General features: G+C 39.1%; 2 protein-coding genes across 6 annotated transcripts; both read left to right on the top strand.

Annotated features, from left to right (window-relative positions):
- Window positions 1–6,556: 6,556 nt before the first annotated feature.
- havcr1 (hepatitis A virus cellular receptor 1) lies at window positions 6,557–9,301 on the top strand. Of its 4 annotated transcripts, none has more exons than XM_031571684.2 (7): window positions 6,557–6,941; window positions 7,154–7,501; window positions 7,595–7,678; window positions 7,808–7,866; window positions 8,051–8,132; window positions 8,246–8,282; window positions 8,429–9,301. In XM_031571684.2, exons 1-7 carry the CDS (start codon window positions 6,674–6,676, stop codon window positions 8,562–8,564), a joined length of 1,014 nt encoding a protein of 337 aa, XP_031427544.2. In that variant the 5' UTR covers window positions 6,557–6,673; the 3' UTR covers window positions 8,565–9,301. The 4 variants fall into 4 exon arrangements, with proteins under 4 accessions (XP_031427544.2, XP_031427542.2, XP_042564373.1 ...); XM_031571682.2 differs by having other exon boundaries at window positions 6,559–6,941; window positions 8,039–8,132; XM_031571683.2 differs by having other exon boundaries at window positions 6,825–6,941; window positions 8,039–8,132; window positions 8,432–9,301.
- A 427-nt stretch (window positions 9,302–9,728) lies between these two features.
- Window positions 9,729–13,030, top strand: timd4 (T cell immunoglobulin and mucin domain containing 4). 2 transcript variants are annotated; one of them, XM_031571685.2, is made up of 7 exons: window positions 9,729–9,804; window positions 10,482–10,823; window positions 11,036–11,092; window positions 11,510–11,586; window positions 11,734–11,836; window positions 12,111–12,144; window positions 12,307–13,030. In XM_031571685.2, exons 1-7 carry the CDS (start codon window positions 9,747–9,749, stop codon window positions 12,389–12,391), a joined length of 756 nt encoding a protein of 251 aa, XP_031427545.1. In that variant the 5' UTR covers window positions 9,729–9,746; the 3' UTR covers window positions 12,392–13,030. The 2 variants fall into 2 exon arrangements, with proteins under 2 accessions (XP_031427545.1, XP_031427546.1); XM_031571686.2 differs by having other exon boundaries at window positions 11,734–11,814; window positions 12,307–12,398.
- Window positions 13,031–21,763: the final 8,733 nt, after the last annotated feature.

Here is a 21,763-nt window from a genome sequence, read left to right as displayed (position 1 = left end):
ATAGAATAATTTGATCTTGAAAGCTGTGCAAAGCAGTCATTGACTTCTTGATATGAACGTGACGCAACATGACGTGCACATTCATGATACAATGTAAAGACGTCATGCAGCTAATACAGGACATTACATTTTGATCTCACTGTGGAGATTCTCATTTTTATTGAAGGATAACATGATTCCCAGGATAAATAGAGAGGTGTTTGTACAACACCTTGAACATCTTGACTTCAGCACAGTTATCTTATACTGTTCACTATCACTAGTTTATACGGTGGCCTTTAGGGAAGGAAGAGGCCTTGTCTATGTTTCTCAGTTCTCTAAAATGTCTGCAGACATCAGAACGCTGAGCATATACTGTAGAGGTGCTGTCTATAATATCTCACCACTCTCTACCCACTCAAACTTCAAGGGGTCTTCCAGTTAGCAGTTGGAACTGACAGCCTTACCAATCTGGATTGTATGTGTGAGTGTGTGTGTGTGTGTGTGTGTGTGTGTGTGTGTGTGTGTGTGTGTGTGTGTGTGTGTGTGTGTGTGTGTGTGTGTGTGTGTGTATGTGTGTGCACTTGTGTGTGTGTGTGTCTGCATGTACGTAGACACAGACTATAGGGAGAACAACACAGGACTAGATTTTCTGCATTAGTACCAAGAGATAGAATGACCTTTTCAATTAAGGAGTTGCAATGCAAATTACTGGTTAGAAAATCAGTGTATAAGAGCATGGATAACATCGTGATGAATACTGAATATGTAATAGCAGGAAAGACTGGTTGTTTTTTTGTCCTTAGTGTTTTTTAATGAGAATTCATTCTGGCAATGAATGAGTGCTGCGGCATGAATATGGAACGGCCTTTTTTCCCTCAAGAGGAGAGAAAGAAAATAAGCAGTGCAGACAAAAGTAACATCTGCACACTTAATGAATCATCTTGGACTCATAATGACAGAGTCCATCATATTACCATATCGACAGCATGAATTTTCCCCGCAGATGACGAGACACTTTATTCCACTTCATACAATAGGCAGCACCTCCTCACAATGAGGCATTCATTATATGAGTTGTGTTAACTTCAAATGATAAGAAAAGGCCTATATGAGCACAGAGAGCTATGTGAATTACACCAGGCAGTTTTCTTATTACTAACGTACATGATTCTGTAAATAGGCCAGGGTATCTTTGTAAATGATGATAACTTTGTAGTGATTGTTAAGATTGAGCATTTTATCTGATGGCCCTTAGAGAGTCTTCTTATATTTTAAAACCAAATCTACTATATCACTTTGAAGCTGTCGCTTTTAAAGGTAACCGCTGAATGGTTTGCTACGTCAGAGAAGAGACCGATAAAACACAGTAGAAACAGTTATTTTCTAGTTTCTTTACAGGTATTGAGGTAAACAGACGCAGATGTGCCTCTGTAGGGATTGTTCATTAATTAATGAGCCTGTCATTGGCGAAAACAAGCAGTTTACACTGACGCAGATGCTTGCCTCATAGGGCTGCAGAGCCGTTGTATAACCGTTTTGCGATTGCTGGTTTTAGTGTTCTAATACTGGACCAATTTGAATGGATAAGAGTCCCTAGTAAAACTTTGGACACAAAAAGTTTTCCTTTAAGGCTTAGATCTCCTAAAAACATCCAGATCTCTGAATTAAACTGAATATGCCATTACTTGGGAGCACTCAAAAGAGAAGAGACTCCTCTCAACCTGATTCCCTATAGGCAGAATGACCATACCAAACATTCAATTGACATAACATAACGTTAAAGGTGGATTTTGTAACCAATGTGAACTCATTCTCTAATGCATGATCATACTTCTCAGGGGGATCTTCTGCACACCCCTCACCCTGGGTTCTTTGTGGTATGACCATACTAAGGTGTGAGCTGTAATTGGAGGCAGGATGAGACGGAGGCTGGTTTGTTAGAACTAAGCTTGTGACTTAGATCTGGACGTTGTGTGAGGCCCACTAACCAGTAGCACAAAGAACATCTCATCCTGTGTATAACATATAATAAGCTTATAACAAAATAACGACTACTTTTTCTTACCCTCTTTTTACTTTTACAGACACAGATTATGAGCAAATAAGTGTGTCATAATAAGAATGAGGAATTGGAACATTTTGCATTTTTATTCCAATATCTGCTGCTTAAAATACTTTCGATTCATGTCTTGAGGTAAATAGCATTCACAATTAGATTTGTTTTAGAAACTGAAAGGGAGGGGTGAACTAATTTCTAGCTGTCTTGAATCAGAAGTTAAGTTATTAGGCACAAAGACTGGGAGTGTTAAACGTGAAGTGTTTTCAATCTAAAGTTAATCTACTTGGCACCAATATCCCAATTAAAATGCATGTGCATGTGCCCCTGGCCTTCCCCGACTCATTTGGGTGTTTGCAGTTCTAAAACAGGAGCTGAGTCAGCTGCACCGCTGCCAGCTCGGCCCTCAGTCATCCTCCCCTGCTCATCCTGCAGTAATGAAATCCACTGTCATTAAAGCAGTGACTCCACTCACTGGACCATGCCTTGTTCTCTTCTCTATTTCATCTCTACCCCTTCAGCCATTTTCCTCTGTGTTCCTCTTCTCCCATTAGAAAAAGTGCTGTGAACAAACAGTTTATACTTGTAAAAAAAAAGCATCAAAGTGATTCAACCACACATCTCTTGAGATAATGACACCAAACCATGAGTTTCAGATGGACTTTTATCGCCTTTACCATCTTTGAGCTTGTCTAACGCCACTCCACACACTTAAGCACCGCTCAGCACACACTGAGTCATATCTACACTGAGGTTTGTTTCACAGGTCATTCTTCTTCTCTTTACTCTTAAGTGATGACTGGCACTGTTCAGAATGTCCCCTTATTCACTCAGTAGTGAAGTAGTTTAGTGAATCAGCCATTTTGTTGTGGCGCTGAACTTTTCAACTATAAAATTCACTGTATAGTGCACTGTGAAATCCCCATGATGCATTGCAAATGGTTCCATTATACCACAATTCATTGCAAGGTGAACCCACAAAAGAAGAAGCAATTCGTTAGTTTACATGCTAATTACCAGTTTGTCACCTGAATTTTGTATTAAGCTATGTCAGAAAATGCTCAGAATTAAGATCCACCACAAATGTTTCTTCTTGGTTATGCTTTCTATAGGCTAGTTTAATTCATATTCAGTAAAGAAAATCTTGTATCACTATTGCTATGTTAGCGCCACGATGTTGCCAAAGCATAGAGAAAAAAGTTATCAAGGAGAAAAAAAAACCTTTGTTGGGAAGAGCCTATTTTATGAGGTTTTTTTCCCTAGAAGGTTCCAGGATTAATAAGGTTGCCCTTGCCAGAGATGGGCTACTTATGACCACGCAGCATGACTTATGTGTCTTAACAGTGAGCACTTCCCATGAGTCATGTGAGGGTGTACGTGAGGGTGTATGTGCAACATGTGCTGCCTCCCCCCAGCATTTCCTCTAACTACACAGGAACACATACACAATTTTTTGTGATGACACCAACAAACACAGTCCTTCACACTGCGGATTATCTTCAAAGTGGTGAATGTCTACAATGGTTTACTTCACCACTCAATCGCACACACAATATATATTTTCTATATCTACAACCTCACGGCATAAGTGTCAGGTTAACTATAGTATGTTGATGTGACACATTGATAAATTACATTATGAAATTATGCTATAAACAACAACATATAGGATAATATGTAGACATGTTTTGGCCTGGAAAGAAGCATGATGAACCAGACATGCAGTATTCCCCGCGGCATCACTCCCCTCATACCCCATAAAGATAGAGGATGAGAGAGAGAGAGAGAGAGAGAGAGGAGATGAAACGTCTTCCTTACTCATATGTGGAGATGACTCATCTTATAAATAATCTGGATCTCCACATCGACACACACCACACATACACACAGCAAATCAGAAAGTGTCATAAACACTGCCATAAATAAACTGAACTACAAACCCGAGACTGACACCAAGGTGACCACGCTTAGTGTAATTCTCTGACGTCATCTTCAGTACTGAGGTTGTTGTTCCAACCAGACAGTCCAATTAAGTTATTGCCTGCTGTGATTGGGGCACGCGCACAGACATTTTGGACAGTGGTTCCTACTAAAACTTGGTACCCCCTGCCATACCCCATCTGTCTACAGTAAAACATGGCCGCCAGACCATGGTAGGGGTTAAACATTCAGGTTTCCTTGGGATTTCACACACTGTCATGTACCTGAATGGTGATCTGTAAGTCATGGTAACTTAACTGTTCCCAATTCAAATGTATAAATGAAAAAAAAAAAACTACTTTACACTGTTGTGTAGCTAACACTGTGTTGCACACACACTCTCTTAATGTAATATGCATGAATCTGGATAGTTAGCATTGTACATGTACATGTTACTCAGCAAGCTTGTTAGACTGCTGATGTTATACAAGCACTAAGAAGGCAATATTGCAATGCAACAAAAATATTAGAAGCTGTGCATTACTCATATGAGGAGACTCTTTTTTTAATACACCTCGGTGGACTATCATGGTCACGTGTAGGATGTATGAAATAAGAAATATATTGATACAATTGTTCCTATTTATAATATTGTCCTACCTTACCAAGCGGGTCAAATTGTTAAATATTTGTAAAGGCTTACAAAAACACTTGTACCGGCCCTTTCTGATAACAACCATGATGTGAGCAGGAATTTCTGTACTGTTTTCACCATATTAGGTGTCTTTGTCTTGTGTAACTTAAATTATACCGATAAGGAGATCATCAACTGCTCTTCGGACACAGCCCTCAGCATGTTTTCCCACACTATTCTAGGACCTTTGTTCCTTGCGCCTGGCATTATGGCTTGGGTGGTGTGACAAAAAGGAACAAACACATATTTTTGTGCTGAGATCAAACACTGCACTCTTGTGATTTTAATTGAGTTAGGTGGCAGCCTTCAGGGGGCAGAGGAGCCACCATGTGGTTTAATCTGTTTAATGCACAGTGTGAGTGTGGGTTTTGCTTGGTTTAATGAATAAGGGTCTCTCAGCGAAAATGGCCACTTAGAGCAAATGGCCTACATTAGGGCATAGGCGCTGTCTAGAGCTCTCTGTTTTTGGCAGTTAAGCCACCTGCTGATATAAAGTGACTTTAAGGACCTCAAGTGGAAAGGTAACCTGTTTCCAGTTCATCCTAAGCTTTATGTAAAATGGACAAGTTGATAAACCAAGGGCTGGTATTTATTTTACGTTATATCTACAAAATCTTTAGCACATGTTTAAATATAGTCATGAGAGAAATCTCCCGTTTGCATGCCACAGTGCACAGTCCAAAAAATACACATCAACATTGTGTATATAATAAATAAGTAATTCCATCTGCTACGATTATGCTACTGCTACTGCGACTATGGGATGAGTTATAGTCTTGTGTATATGTGTGTGGACAAAGGTACACATTCTCTCTCGTTTTTCTCTCGGTCTCTCTCTCTCTCTCACACACACACACACAAATACATACACATTTTTGAATGTGATTTTGTATAGTAAAAAAATCACATTTGGCAATAAAAAGCCATTGTTACATTCAGCGGTGTTGTGTGCATTACGAAGAGAAGACCCACAGTGCCCTCCTGTGGAACAGAGACATCTGTATCATACATTGCAGCATGGACCGAAGATGCCTTGCTCCTCCCTAAACTAAAACTCTGCTGTGTAACCTAAAATGCAGAAGTAGCCTAAACGACAGACCACATACTAAAGGGCTTCCAGAACCACACAGAACCTTCCAGAACCACACAGAAGTTTAATTTCCCATTTGAGACTCCTCCGCCCTCATTTCTCCGAATGTAAACTTGAGTGCCGTTTTTGTTTTGGAGTCTATGAAAACAAACACGATAATATCAAATCTATTAATGGGATTTGTGCACTAGTCCCATGGTGTATTCTCTTGGGGCCGTCAGTGTGCTCTGTATAGATATCTAATGGGTTCCTTAGAGTGCAGAAGCACAAGCCAAATTAGTCTGATTATATAATATTCTGACAGTATGTTTTATTTTGTTGGTACAACACAGATGGTAGCAAGCATTCTTTGGTAAGTAAATGGTGCCTCTCAGTAAAGCTTTGTGCATGCAGAATGAGGGGTTGTATTTGGGCCCCAGACAATGTGCCAATCACTGAGCGGAACTGAAAGAAGTCGAGTCACACAGTGTTGTGCTTACACTGCAGTAAAACAGTCTGAACCGTTTGGCAAAAGGAAGCTGAAATAGAGTGCAACCTCAGGGAGAACATAAAGATTGAAGCAGTGCGCCCAAGACTCTGAGAGTTTTTAGTCTTATATTTCTAACTATTATCTGTGAGCTAATGTATTTACCAACAGCATGTAAACATATGTCCAGAAACCTATAGCCAGTGAAACATTTTTTTTACAGCTGTATTTGTTTATACGAATATGTAAATTTGCAGAGTAAAATATGTTCAACTTATAATGAATTTGGTTTTAAGCTATCTACTTAACACAGACCCAATATCACCATAAAAATGCATGTATGCTCTCTCAAGATAATGGCCTCTTAAATATAACTAAATGTTAATGCTATGCTAAACTGAAACACGGATACCTCAGATACTTGTTGATGAAGATATTATTTATTTTATTACAATAATCATTTCAATGGAAATTGCAAAAAAAGCATTTCACACCAACAACAAAAAAACAACCTCAATTCCAGAACTGAAAGAACAGAAAATGGGAAATACTCTGTCAACCTGTCGGGAATGGAAAAGCATGATCTCATACGAGAGGAAGTCATGTGTCCACACAAGTTTATTTGCGGTTGTGTTCACCCCGGGAAGACACTCTTCACAGAGACACTGTCTCACCATGTCTGCTGCCTGCTGCTGCATCTCTGTATCCTGTGTCGTCCTTCACCTGCTCTTATGTAAGTACTTGGACTTAGTCAGTATGTAAGATCCTACATTCATTACCATTCATTTTAAGCATATAGGATATAGAAGTAGAGTTCATATATCTAGTTTAAAATGTCTAAAATACTACACGGGATGCTCAACAACAAATGTTGAGGACCATTCAATATTGATTACAAAGTCTAAAAAATCCATAATTTTAATAGCCTTTCTCTTAAATTTTCAGGTTTAGTGGGTGTAAGTACTGACACTGCAGTATATGGCACTGAAGGAGAGAACGTCACTCTTCCATGCTCCTACAATTCAGAGTATCATGGCCCAATACGTATATGCTGGGGAACAGGAGATATACCAAACATGGGATGTAATAACAATATTATCACAACTGATGGACATAAAGTAACGTCTAGAGTATCTGACAGATTCCAATTATTGGGCAATTTAACAACAGGGAATGTTTCTCTGACTATCTTTGATTCGATGCAAATTGATTCTGGAAAATACTTCTGCCGCATACACATCCCTGGATGGTTCAATGATGAAAAGCATTCAATCAGCCTTCTCATCAAAAAAGGTAAGTTTACAGACACTACCAACCAACGTTTTCCACAAGAACAATACTAGAGGTAATACAACACATGTAAGAACTGACTCAGTGTTATTTTAGGTTTTAGTATCTTCTCTTCAGTACCTTACCCATCATCTCAAAGCATGACAACTGGACCCTCAATCACCGAATCTCATACAGAAGGTAAACCTAACTTGGTTGATTATCAATCTCCTGAGATTGTGTGTCACCCTGTGAAGAGGACATCAGTTTATCTACAAGCCAAGTTTTCAGTTTATTTAAAGTTCCTCTTTTTTTCTCTTACGCTTGAAGATCACCAGCACACCTTCCCAACTGGACCCAACGATACAACACCACAGTACAGTGAACTTGTGAGTATTAATACAACAACAGTAAAAATACAGAAATAAATAAGTAAATTAAAAATAAACTACATACATACTTATCATTATATGCATAGGATAAAGCGCCTTGAGACCATTTTATGGTTTTGGCGCGGTATATTAATAGTTGAATTGAATTGAATTGAATGGAATTGAACAGGAAAGTCCACAGGTTTCTCATCTCCAAGGAGTGCTGGTGGCTGCTGTACTGCTGCTGGTGGTGGCTGTAATTGTGGTGGCTGTATTCCTGATGAGTGAGTTTATCATAACTATGCATTTTGTACTGGTTAAAGTACACGTAGAGGCTTGATTTCCTTCTGTGGTGATTACTTTTGGAAAACCTGAATTTAAATTACTTCTTCTACAGGAAAACGACAGAAAAAAAGTGATCAGGATTTTCAGATGTAGGTTCATTTTTACATATATGTCCCCCAAAATTCTAGGTGTTTCTTATATAAAAAAACGATATTATTTGTGCTTGCATTGTGGTAATTATCTCTATCAGTAACCCTTAACAGAGCTAATGAAAGTTCATTCCACTTTTGTCCAGCAGATCCCAGGCCTCTGGCAACACAGCAATCTACAGCAACTCTGTCAGCAGTGTAGGACTCTTCTCCAGGGAAATGGCAATAGAGAATGTCTATCATCTGGAAGAAACAGATGTCTATGAAGAATGCCCCTATTAGCATTAGACACTCTCCATAATATAATGCTACATGCCCCCAAGTCCACTGGGCGCAGGCGCTGCATCCCCTATAGTTACGGGAGGAGGTAAATAAACACTCAAAGACGTCATGGGACAAAAAAAACGCTGCTCCACCTACTGTTCTGGCGCTGCATTATTTTCAGCACTCACAGCCTTCGAAGAACCATTCATCAAAAAGAGTCCATCCAATCCGTCCGCCCGCCCATCCGTAACAGAGTCGGAGTAGCCTAAATCAGCCTTAAGACAAGCTGGTAACATAATTAAACTACATGTGTCATTAACATAAATATCTACATTTGAGACCACAATAATAGCCAACTTGAAGAACTGAACAGATATTGCAGATATACATTGTTTACACTGTTTAACTTTTATTTTGTTGTCATTTCATATATTTGGGATCCAACCGTTAACAGGCAGTAGGGTGGGGTGGTTAAGCTGAAAGGTCCCTTGCTCTAAATAGATGTTTTTCTCCGAGTCAGGAGTTAATTCAGTATCTTTGAATTGTACATTATTCACATGGCAACCCATTTGATTTGTTTAGTGTCTTTTGTAAGTTCAACTTCTGTTAATAATATACAGAGCTAATAAGAATGCAACAGGCCATGAAATAAATGCACACAACTTCATGCTCCATGTTTAAGTTTATTTCCACATTGTATGTAATATTATTTTCATTTCAATGTAATAAATTCTTTTAACAGTAAAACAAACAAACGTTGTTGTAGTCATTACCTTAAAAATATAACGGACTCCTAAACATTTCTCTGTGGTTTTATATATCCATTGTATTTGTTTCAGACTTTTGAGTCCTTGAGGGAACTTTGAGGGTGAGGGAAACATCATATCAATACAAACAGCACAACATATTACATCAGGTTTGTAAGAATCCACTCACTGAGCACATTTCTGACCTTCGTGCAGTTGGTTTGCATAAAGCATGACCACAGAACAGATCAAAACTCCCCTCCACAATAGTATCCACCCCATCCCCTGCCATTGGCATAGTGGTCAGGGTGCCTGTCCTGCTCGGAGATGTCACTGGCAGCAGCCATGAGAACACAGAAGTCCATTCACATGCTTTCCTCCGTGTCTTCTGGTGGCACCCGGTACCACTACTACTGCTACCGAAGCTCCCCACAAAACACACTTCACACACGGAATGGCTGCTCCGTCAAGCTCAGCTCTGCTGCGATGGATCATTCTTCTAATAGTCTCAGGCAAGAACATGAAAACACTTGAACCAGAAATGCTTAGTGATGTTGGCATGCAGTTTGACGTTTGAGTTAATGTTCGAAAAACATTCAGAGCCTTAAGCTTATGCTGTCTAAGAATCTGGTTATCTATCGCATGTTTGAGAACTTCAGCAAAGGCATTTGCGCTACAAGTAAAATGATCTGTTACAATTGCCTTTTTATTCAGGAGTTGCTGTTGATTTTTACATTTACAAAAATGTACTTAAGAAATTAGATTCTATGCTTTTATTTCAATGCAATTATGTCAGACCACAACACCAGAGCAGTTTACTCTGAAATGTTTGAATAGTTTGATATTTCACAATGTTGATACAGTAGAAGCAATGATTATGATGTTTAGAACAAAGATAAAACCAAAACGATTTCCCTCAGGTATGCTTAAGCTGAGCCTGTCGGATACATACAGAACTACTAATGTAGGACACAAATGATTATTTCAAGAGAAAAATATATTTATAACCGTGTAGAAAGAGTACCTTCCGAGATGATCAAGATAGTCAATGAGTGCACTGATGATAAATTAGTTAACTTCTGGGTAACTTTTGTAACTTTTGATGATGATTCCGACAGTGACAAAAACAATGAAGTCAATGAGCTCAAGATAGGAAAAACTAATCGGTTTAATGCTCTCTCATATCTAGGGGCGGCCCAGTCATCGGACCAGCCATTTAAAGTGACAGAGGGGAGCTCTGTTGTCCTTGCCTGCCATTATTCAGTGAGGCATCATGGCATCAGCCATGTATGTTGGGGACGAGACTGTGGGACCTTCTGGTGTCACGACATTTTAGCGCAAACAGATGACAATGGAGTTATTTCAAAAATCTCTGAGAGGTACAGGATTATTGGTGACATTCTCTCAGGCCAGATGGACCTGGGCATTCAGAAAATCCAGCAAACAGACAGTGGGTCGTATTGCTGTAGAGTAGATATAGATGGACTTTTCAATGACAAAAAAGTGTCCTACACATTGAGGGTTTCAAAAGGTAAGTGCATACAAGCAAAGCCATCACTGAAATACACCCTTAGTGTTTTAAACTTCTATAAAGAAGCGACACAAATCAAACATAACATGGAACCATTTAGATCTGAGTATTCACTTTCTAAGTACATATTGTGAGATATATATGTTATTTGATTATGTATATATGTTTTGTCTTTTATGCAACGTTTTCTTTAAGTACTTGTTTCAATTTAGCTCCGACTACAACAGCACCACCTGCACACAGCACAGAGCCTCCCCCGGCCCCAACAGGTGAGCTAGTGAGCCTTTTAGAAAGAGCAAAATACTTAGTTTAGATTGGACTTAAGAGATTTAGATAAAAATGTTCATTATTTAGCTTGGGATGAAGAAGGTGATGCTAAGCAATGCTATAGAGCCCAAGTAATCTAGTATTGTATGGGAGAGGAATCTCTGGATTGCCAAGGACAAGTTTTGGATTCAGGCGAGTCTTGAAATTACTTTGGCAGGTTCTTGTGTTGTTCAGTGGTTCACTTGATATTACAGGTTATACTATACATTCACAGTAATAACACAGCTAGATAATCTTGCCATGAGTTCTATTTCTTTGTTTTTGTGCCGCACTTGTTCTCTTGCAGTCAACAAAAATGATTCAGCAATGCAATAATCAGTGAAATAATCAGTTTGACATGTGTATCACACTTTCGACAGGACACTGGAGGAGTGCCATGTCGTCACATCTTGATATTTTAAGGCGGAATTTAAGTCATATTCAATCTGAAACACTGGTGAGTCTCCAACATTCTCCAAGCGATGTAAATGTATCCATGCTCTTCCAATGGAGCCAACCTAATACATAATATCCTTAAAAAAGAATAAATCAAACTCCAGAATAAAAATGATGACTTATCTGAATTCTTCTCTATCGTTCCCAGTTTGAAGACTCCTCTCCAAGCATCACGCTCCAGATCAATATACCAGTGCTCTCCCTGTCCCTAAGTCTTTTGCTGCTCTTCGTGGGTGCTCTGCTACTGCTGGGTTTCAAACTTTTACTCACTGTTTTACCTACTGCAATGACCAACACGGCAGTGTCAGCCTTGAATGCCTTTGTTGTTTTTTTTAAAGCCCAACATACCAATGTATCGATACAGGACTGTATCTAGGGTCTGTTTCTAGACTGCCACCTGTTACCTCATGTCCGGCTACATTTTATTGACACATTCATTACATTTTGCATTTTCACTATCGCTTAAAAGGAAACAAATTGTAATCCAGGTGTTTTTAGTTATACCCTATTGTTCTTCTCTTGTAGGTGGACTTTACAAAAATTCTCTAGAGGGAGGATGGTAAGCAGTAATGTGACAGAACAAATACACTTTTTCACCACATTTGAATATTAGTATGTTTTTCAGTTGGAGGCGGAAATGGTAAATGAAAAATTATAACTAATCGTCAATCCAAGTAAAATAACACTGGTAGCTAATTCCTGTCTTGATTTCACTCTGCAGCTTGCCATCAAAGGAGCCACCTCATATCATCTATGAGATCAAGACCAGGAGACCAATTGCGGAGAATATCTACACCCTTGAGTAGGACATCAAACCTTAAAGCCTGTGGCAGCTCCACAAGTTGTATTATTGCAGTAACTCTAGCACACAAACACAAGTCATTCAACCCGTTATTTTACTCTACACATTTCCATATATGCAAATCCATATTCAAATTATAATAACACATAAAAACCTTAATGTTTATTCTGACTTTGTCTATTGGTGGACCTGAGGTTTTGTTTCCATTTGTTGTTCTATCTTCTGGCTGAGATGTCTATTTGATCGAGATGGTATTTTTTAGATGAGAAATGTGGAAAGTCATTTAGACTTTATTAATCATGTATTTGTAAGTAATGTTGCATAATTGTGCATCAATGCTAATACTGAGTAAGAGAAAATGGCTTTCCACATTTTTGGGCTGTGTTGTGAGAAGCAGGATATCAATTGAGTTGAGCACATGGGGGTGCCAAACAAAGGTCCACCATAGTGATCAACATAAAAGATCAGCCTTATTAATCAGTTTCATAAAATAGGTACATTCATTACCACATCAATAACTAGTAAAGGCTGAATACCTAGATCGTAGAAGTTGGCAGAATGCAATCATGTGTAACATTATCCAAACCAGCATAGTATGTAATGAACAGCATTTATTAAACAGAACATGAAATGGTGAAATACACAGCAAATGTGATCTAACTTAATGTACAAAACTAATGTTTTAAGAAAGGCAGTGTGTTTGTGTGTGCACATGAGGCGTGGGCATGTGCACATGTCTGGCTGTGCCAGGAAGAATATTTGTAAATATCTTTGTACAGTTTTTACATGTTGTGCATGCATGTACGTATGCATCAGTACACAGGCATGAACTGGTGTTAGGTCAGAAACCAAGAAATGTGGAAAGCTGGAGCTTTAGATTTCCTCTCTGTGTCTTCATATATGTCACTACCTAATAACCATGAACAAATGTCATTGTTTCATTGGATGAATGAAGTAGCAGTAAATGAACAACACAGTAATGATTGGTAAACGGCTGCTTAGTCATGTTAACAGTTAGGCTATGCTATTTATTATCCTTTTCTTATTGTAGCCAGCACTGAAGGCTGAGCAAATCGCTTACGCATACAAGTTAATTAATTAGTTCTACCAAGTTTAGTTTCAATAATGAGACTTTTTTTTATTGTCATTCAAATGAACAAATATCCATGACATGAATTCAATTAAAAATAAAGTATCAACGATCAAATTAAGTAGAGTCCTTCCACACTTTCCCCCTGAATAAACTCAGTCTCTGAGCAGTTTTGTCATGTGTCATGTAAGGTCAGGCAGAGAGGCCTACGTGCAGAGATGAATGTCAGGTCAAACAGAGAGGCCTGTTTTCTAAAACCATGACAATGCAGTTTCCACCGATGCAGGTGTTCAGAGGCAGCCACATATTAATTAAAGGGTTATTGCATAAGGGACGCGGAATGAGTCAAAGGGCAGGCAGAAGTTCCCCAAAAAATTGTAAACAGAGTTTTGAAAACATAACCGGCCATAACCGGGAGTGTTGAAAACATTGATAAGGACACATCTGCTCATTATAAGTCGTCATTGTCTTGAAAGGTGTTTGGGCAATTAATGAGCAGAATATTCTGATTGGCTCAACTTGGATAAATGTTTAGGTTTGAGCAAAATATTCTGATTGGCTCAACTTTGATATGTTTTTAGTTTTCGATTGAAAAAACATAGTGAGGGAAAACGTAGTATAAAAAGTTAGTGCACTGATTTTTGACATGGACCACCAATTGGATGAAAGTCTGTAAGATTGAATACACTTCAGTTCATCGCATTCGGTCGTCTGACTCTCATTCAAGTATCAACTCTAGAGATTGTTTCGCTACAACATTCTCTCACTGAGCCTCTATATGGGATGATTGGGGAGACCAGGTACAGTTGTAACACTTGCATTTAGTTTGCAATAAATCAGCATAAGCAACACATTTCATTTTAACATATCGTATTTTCCCTACTGTTAACCGCACCATCAAATTTGGAGAAAAACTTTGCGTTGTGTTTCCTGTTCGCTGTGGTTATTTTGTTGCTATGCTAGCTAACCAGCTAGCTAGCTAAGGAAACGTTTTAATAACCTTATTATACAAATGGAATAGTTCCATTTGCATGAAATGGCAGTCAGTTATTTAGCTGATGTTACCTGTGCCTGTGCAGCTTCATATTAACGAGTTCATATTCACACATGAGCTCATCACACGCTAGCAGCTGCCAACTGTTAAGATGGTTCTCTTAAGCTAAATATAGCTAAGATAGTTACAAAGGTAGGGCCAATGATTTACCGCGATAACGGAAAACGGACGGAATTCGCGGAATGAACACTTTGAAACGGAATTGCAACTTTGAAACGGAAACATCATTTTGTGCATACAAATCGCCCAAATTCCCCTGTATTTTGGGCTGCAAGGCTATATTTCTTTCAAATAAACACAACAACGATTGCAACGATGAACAAACATTAATTAAAGAACAAAACCACTGAGAAAATGTCACGTCTGCGCTGAACTCTGCGAAGAGAAATTCCTGCATTAAAATATTGTGACACTAACAACATAACGCTGTATCATGACAGTCTGGATGATTTGAAGTGGTCATTTATTATCACACTAGCATTCAATTACCACGGCAAACTATTACGCTGAACCCGAAGTAAAGTACACAAAAGTTAAAATAACAAAACCTGTAATTATTACTTGTGAAGGGATATCATTCACGTTTTACTAAACCTAGCCACGCGAAAGTGAACGAGAGAAATTCCTGCATTAAAATATTGTATCATGACAGTCTGGATGATTTGAAGTGGTCATTTATTATCACACTAGAATTCAATTATCACGGCAAACTATTACGCTGAACCCGAAGTAAAGTACACAAAAGTTAAAATAACAAAACCTGTAATTATTACTTGTGAAGGGATATCATTCACGTTTTACTAAACCTAGCCACGCGAAAGTGAACGAGAGAAATTCCTGCATTAAAACATTGTATCATGACAGTCTGGATGATTTGAAGTGGTCATTTATTATCACACTAGCATTCAATTATCACGGCAAACTATTACGCTGAACCCTAAGTAAAGTACAAAAAAGTTAAAATAACAAAACCTGTAATTCATTACTAAACCTAGCCACGCGAAAGTGAACGAGGTAAACAAATCCTTTCTGTTTCCCCTTCTGAGTCTATGCAGGTCACGTGAAAAATTATCCTAAGATCCGTATCCGAAGACCCAGTCAAAATGAACGAATCATTTCTGTTTTCTCTAGCTACCAGAGCCTATGCAGGTCACGTGGAAAATGAACGATGAACGAGATCTGATCTGTATCCGGCAGATGAACGAGTCGTTCACCTACCGACCGTGTCTTCGGGTAAATGAACGATCCGGCAGATGAACGAGTTGTTCACCTCCCGACCGTGTCTTCGGGTAAATGAACGATCGGGAGGTGAACGATTCGTTCATCTGCCGGATACAGATCTTCGGGTCAATGTTTCGTTCTTCTGCCAACCGAGTCTTCGGATCAATGATTCGTTCATCTGCCGGATACGGATCTTTGGATCATTTTTCACGTGACCTGCATAGGCTCAGTACTGGTAGCTAGAGGAAACAGAAATGATTCGTTCATTTTCCGACTCGGTCTTCGGATACGGATCTTTGGAATATTTCCCACGTGACCTGCATTCAACGAATCATTTCTGTTTCCTTGGCTGAGCCTATGCAAGTCCCGATGCGTGGCCACGAGAAAATGAACAAATCTTTTTTTGAGAGGACTCGTTACTCTCGAGTCCTTGTACGGATTCGTTCAAAATGAACGAATCGTTCACGAACGACACATCACTAGTGCATCTTCATATAAACAGGAGTTCATATTCACTTCATATGAAAATGAGTTGATATCACACACACTAGCAACTACGAACTGTTAGCTAAGATAGTTCATATCCAGGTTAACTGGCATGAGAACTTGCACACCTTTTGCGGAGGTTTGTGCTCCATAGCATCCTGCTAAATACAGTCTGGTAGGAATACACGACACCCCTTACTTTATCATTATGGAAGACTGAGTGTGAATGAAAATATGTTATCCATCCGATGTTGTTTTTTGTATGTGAAAGATGGAGAGGGACAGAAACCCATGTGCGCTTTATTTGGCAGAGTTACTGTGCGCATTACTGACTGGGGGGGGGGGGGGGATCGATGTATAATTAATATACATCTTTCGTCTCTATATTTACGTCACAAGCATATGTGCCTTACTTATTCACTAATATCCATATAAATCAGGGATTTTCAACCGGGGGCCCCCTGGTGGTCCGCGACGGCATTGCAGGGGGTCTGCGACATGAGCCTATGATGATCGATTACCATTGAATTTTTGTATTTGTATAAATTCCCTTTGATATTTCAATACATTTCCAGATTACTCTTGAATATAGTGAAAAATATCTAAAATAAGGAAAATATGTCAATCTAAATAGTCTGAATACATTGCCTGAAATATACTGATGTAGATTCAGCGAAGAATTGACAAGTGGTACAGGCGGAATATGTGTGCGGGGGGGGGGGGGGGGGGGGGGGGGCGTGGCGACGGCGGTTAGTGATCTACCCTGACAATTTCACATATTTAAGTGTTATGGGCAGAATATCTGTCCAGGGGGGAGGGGGCGTGGTGGCCTCGGTTACAAACACGCACGCGCGCGCAGGCACATCAGTGGGCCGCGAATTGCTTTCTAGTCAGAATGGTGGTCCCTGGGACAAAACCAGTTGAAAACCCCTGATCTAAATGCATAAGTGCCTTTGTACCATGTTTGAAGGGGTAAAGTCAAATTCGTGGCGGCAGCCATGCATTATTCAAACCAAAATCAAACCAAAACGGATAAGGGTTTTTCTGTAAGTTCTAGTCTTTACAGCATTTGTTTTCAAAATTCCAGTGAGATAGACCTTTACAAACCAAGTGAGACATTTTTTGTAAGTAAAACAGGGTTAGCACTTTATGATTAAGCCAATTCTACTCATCATACTTGGGAGGCTTCAATTGCATGCCAAATATCTGCTCATAATAGAGGCTAGCCTATTTCACTTGCTAGCTATACTTGCTGGTTGCAATGGATTGTATAGGCGAGTGTTAAAATGCACATTACTGTAACGGGAGTGTGCTCTCCCTCTCCCTCTCTGTGTTGTGTTATAGTGGATAAATGACGTGATTGCACAACTACCCTGGGTCTCGCTACTTTTATTGCCTGCTCTTGCAAACACCCTAGCACTGGGGGGGGGGGGGGGGGGGGGGGACACAAACCCTTGCTCTACCCACGCCACACCCTCTGCTCCCTACATAAGTGTGGGAAAATAAAAACACACACGCACACAGGCATATAAAAAGGGAACTGAAAAGCGAAACACCTCTTGTGAGGAAATTCAGGGAAACACATTCAACTCCATTACATTACAATTGTCTCAGCTGACCTTTCCTAATATTTAAGAAGATAATTGGAACATAAAACATTGTATGCAGCTAATGATTATACTAGCATCTAGATTGGAAATCACTGACCCAAACAACCTGTTATTTGTGTTACTTAAAGTGAGTCACATGACGCCACATCTTAAAAAACATGGGTCTGATGAGGAGACAGTTGGTTTGAGAAGATGAAAGTTTTGGATCCACAGGGCGTCTGTAAAATCACTGCAGACACTGACCACCTAGAAATGTCTGATACGTGGCCACTGTCAAGTATAAGGGGTTTGCCTTTCCATTACTGCATGCATCTCATACCCTCATTGCCTTTGATTACTCCCTACCACGGCTATTGCGGTAGATGCAATTGAAATTAAAGTACCAAGACTTACCAGCATCAATCACCAAGTGTAATTTAAATTACCATCACGAGAGTAGAAAACCCAGCTTTATTCGCAAAACATCACTCAATGGACACAAAAAACATTTGCAATTGTGTTTTGTCAACGTTGAACTAGACTAGAAGAGGTTTGGTTTAGACCAGTCTCATGTCACTACCGGAGTTTGGCTGGAAAAGGGGAAAAACATGTGGTACTCAATGGGAAGTTATACCATGTTTAGGTAATGCTTTAAAGTATCAGCAACAAACTTGACAGAACGGCTAAAGACCCTCTCTTTAGAGTGCTCAAAAATTCCATCTTTTTGGAACTATGGAAGTACTCAATAAGAAAAAACTAATTTTTGCTAATAAAGGTTGGTTTGTTTGCTTCGATAAACTAATACATTTGTCTTCTGATACCTTGCCTGATCGCAAGGTTGACAAGTCAACCGGTGCCATTTTCATTACTCTTGCTACAAAGTCTGTCCAATGTATAGAAAATTGATCATATCATCTTCAGAACGAGTCTTACAAAAGTTTTTAAATGGATTGATTATGCCACACCTACTTTGAATGATGCTCAAACTTGATGGGCAAAGCAATCAAACAGGACGTGTCACCACATCTCTACCAAAAACTGGTAGACTGGCATTAATCTGGTTATAATTTCCATAAATTATATATAGAATATTTTCTTTATTTGAATTGTGTTACACTGATGACTTTAGGTTATGGTGACTACTTTAGTAGTAGTAGGTAACAATTATTTATCATATTTATCATCATAATTAACGACCTATACGTCACTTTTTGATTAACAGGTCGGTTTGACAGAGAGGTTGTCGTTCCTGTTCCGAAGCCAGTGAGGGCTGGGCAGGTGCCAGTGATACAAGAGGAATAGGGCAGAGAGAAGACGAGGAGGAGGAGAAGAAAAAGAAAGTTCAGGTCCTAGCAAAATTTGACACCCATTGATTCAGTCACAAAAGGCACACAGTATGAGAGTATGAGTGAGTACTCGAAGGTTGAAATTACTTAAAATGCTAGTTTTATAGTAGCCATGAGAAATGTGTTAAGGTTAGCTAACCTTAGCTGAAGCTCAAAGCTTACCTGTTCAGAAATACAAATAAACATACAAATAAAACGTTAGTCAAGTTCTATATCAAACTTTTCAACGCTGAGGCACGAAGACAACTTCAAACGTGGCTTCTCTTCTCTCTCGTCTCTCTCCTTCCCGCGGTTTGCGACCTTTTCAGCCCAGTAGCACTTCAGTGCATACAAAAGTGATCAAATAAAATACATGTTCCATTCAAAAATTTGAATATTACATCTTACACTATACATTTCACTTTTCTAATGAAATCTTTTAAACAAAAATCTTGAACATGAATTAGAACACATGCATGGCATTTTATACCAATCACTACAAACTCCAACTCCCAGATTTCCTTTCATTTACCCCAAAATGAATAGAACTGAGATAATGCACTACATAAGCTTATTTCTTGAGCTTAATACTTCAGTAATATCCTATAACTTTACTAATATCTTTATTATAATTTCTTAGTTCTAATGTGTAATTATGACCTTTATTCAGTCTTAGTATTTTAAGACTTATTTATCTTTCTCACTGCGCTACACTGGGTTTCCTTGTTCTTGTTCTCTATGCTTTTGCTGCTGAAAGGTGTTTACAGTTCTCCAAACGCTTCCGGGTAGTATTCTGGTCTGCTACTGAAGGTCTTGGTTGGAAGAGTGAGCACACCCTGTTGTGGTATACAGGAAGACGGGTCAGGGTTTATGGTTGGGAGACGCCATGAGGGCCTATTTTCAGTGTTTGTTCAGTCAGTGATGCATAGAGATAGAGATTTGCCACTGCTGCTTCGCCTTCTGTACATTTAGTATAATTTCAGCTTTTGACTCGGCTGTTCTTTTTCTTTTGTATTTATCTGCTTGGCATTTGACACTGCCTAAGCCTAGGCATGATCTGGGTCTTGTGTGCCTTTTACCGCCTTCATTGTTGTCCCCTCACTGCCATGGTGCTAAGGCAATAGGTGCAGTACTGGCTGCCCAGCACTGTTCTTCCCTGGTTGGGGTAACCCCCCTAAAAGATTGAACTCTGCCCTTTCCCCAGCCAGTTAGTCTTAACCCCACCCCCTTTTCCTTTCTCCTCTCTAGAGCAATACAGAGAGTGTTGCAGCTGTTCTATGGGGCAGGTCGCCGGATCTTATTTTATGAATCAGTGATAAATTTGCCTGGTGATGGTGAATGGCATGTTGACCGACTCACAGTTCTCCATCACAGAAAACCTGTAGCACATTCGGTAACACTTTATTTGGATAGTCCGCCGCCTACAGAGACTTGATATGTATTCAGTACGTCAGTATTGTTTGTTTTCTGTCACTGTATTACGATTTCCCTTACTGTTAAGACTGACCAGAAATATGTGAATGTATTGAAAGGTAAGAAACATAGTTAACCATGGATGAAGAACACTGCAAAAAGTCCAGGGATGAGGGTAGCATGGTACTGCCTGCATCCATCAGCAGGGTCCCCTGTTTTGCCTGGATTATCTCGCATTTCAGGGAACTTGACAAGGAGGCTGTCCTTCAGCCGTGTAGTGTGAACTGTGAACTGTGTCCGTACTATTCCATGCTTTTTATTGCTTTAGTTCTTTATACAGCAAACTCTATACAATACATTTCTGGTCTCTGAGAGTAACATTTGTATGTCTTTGTCGGTAAGGTAAACTTTGATTTGTTGTTGACATTATAGACAAGTTAAGGCAGCTTCAGAGCATTAAGGGTAGTATTTCTTGACTGTTTCGATACGTGTCTGTCAATGTAAAATTGATTGGGTTGGTCAGAAAGTTGTTGAATAAATCAAAACAAATGTACTTAATAGATTATTTATATTAATTGAGCAGTCCCATGGTGAAAAATAGATTTCATATATTTAAAATTGGCTCAATCGGCATAGATAATATTGACAATTACAAAATGCACCAATGTATGACATTAAATGATGTAATGTGTCATGCTGTGAATGTCAGAATAAGAAATGCAATGCAATTAATAATATGATTCAATTAATAATAATTAGTGCTGTCAAACGATTAAAATATTTAATCGCGATTAATCGCATTTATGTCATAGTTAACTCAAAATTAATCGCGATTAATCGCAAATTTTTATCTATTCTAAATGTCCCTTCGTTTATTTATTTTTTCCATAATTTTATTTTTATTTGAATGCCCTTATCAACATGGAATGTTTTATTTTATTGAAAACTAATATTGCCAAACAGGGCGGTACAAAATAAAATTATAAAGTGCACATTTCAGGTAAACAAGGACTCAGCCTATAGTGCAGTTAAACCATGGCTTAATATTTTCTTTTTTTCAAGTTTGCTGGGAACATAGCAGTCAGGCAGGGGCGGTTTTTCCTACAGGCGGTATAGGCGGTCGCCTAGGGCGCCACTCAGAGGGGGGCGCAAAAAAAAACAAAAACAAGAATTGTGTTTTTTTTTTGCTGGACAGAGT

Source organism: Clupea harengus, chromosome 8 (genome assembly GCF_900700415.2).
Source record: "Clupea harengus chromosome 8, Ch_v2.0.2, whole genome shotgun sequence".
Classification (NCBI taxonomy): Eukaryota; Metazoa; Chordata; class Actinopteri; order Clupeiformes; family Clupeidae; genus Clupea; species Clupea harengus.
Note: the sequence above shows the minus strand (reverse complement) of the source record. Positions and strands in the feature narration are given on the sequence as shown.

Bases quoted from the DNA above. Each gene is read 5' to 3' on its own strand.
- timd4 (XM_031571685.2), top strand. From the start codon at position 9,747: ATGGCTGCTCCGTCAAGCTCAGCTCTGCTGCGATGGATCATTCTTCTA. The intron at 9,805-10,481 runs GCAAGAACATGA...TCTCATATCTAG, and splicing joins CATTCTTCTAATAGTCTCAG to GGGCGGCCCAGTCATCGGAC. The intron at 12,145-12,306 runs GTAAGCAGTAAT...TTCACTCTGCAG, and splicing joins AATTCTCTAGAGGGAGGATG to CTTGCCATCAAAGGAGCCAC.
- havcr1 (XM_031571682.2), top strand. From the start codon at position 6,674: ATGGAAATTGCAAAAAAAGCATTTCACACCAACAACAAAAAAACAACC. The intron at 7,502-7,594 runs GTAAGTTTACAG...GTGTTATTTTAG, and splicing joins CAGCCTTCTCATCAAAAAAG to GTTTTAGTATCTTCTCTTCA. The intron at 7,679-7,807 runs GTAAACCTAACT...TTACGCTTGAAG, and splicing joins CACCGAATCTCATACAGAAG to ATCACCAGCACACCTTCCCA.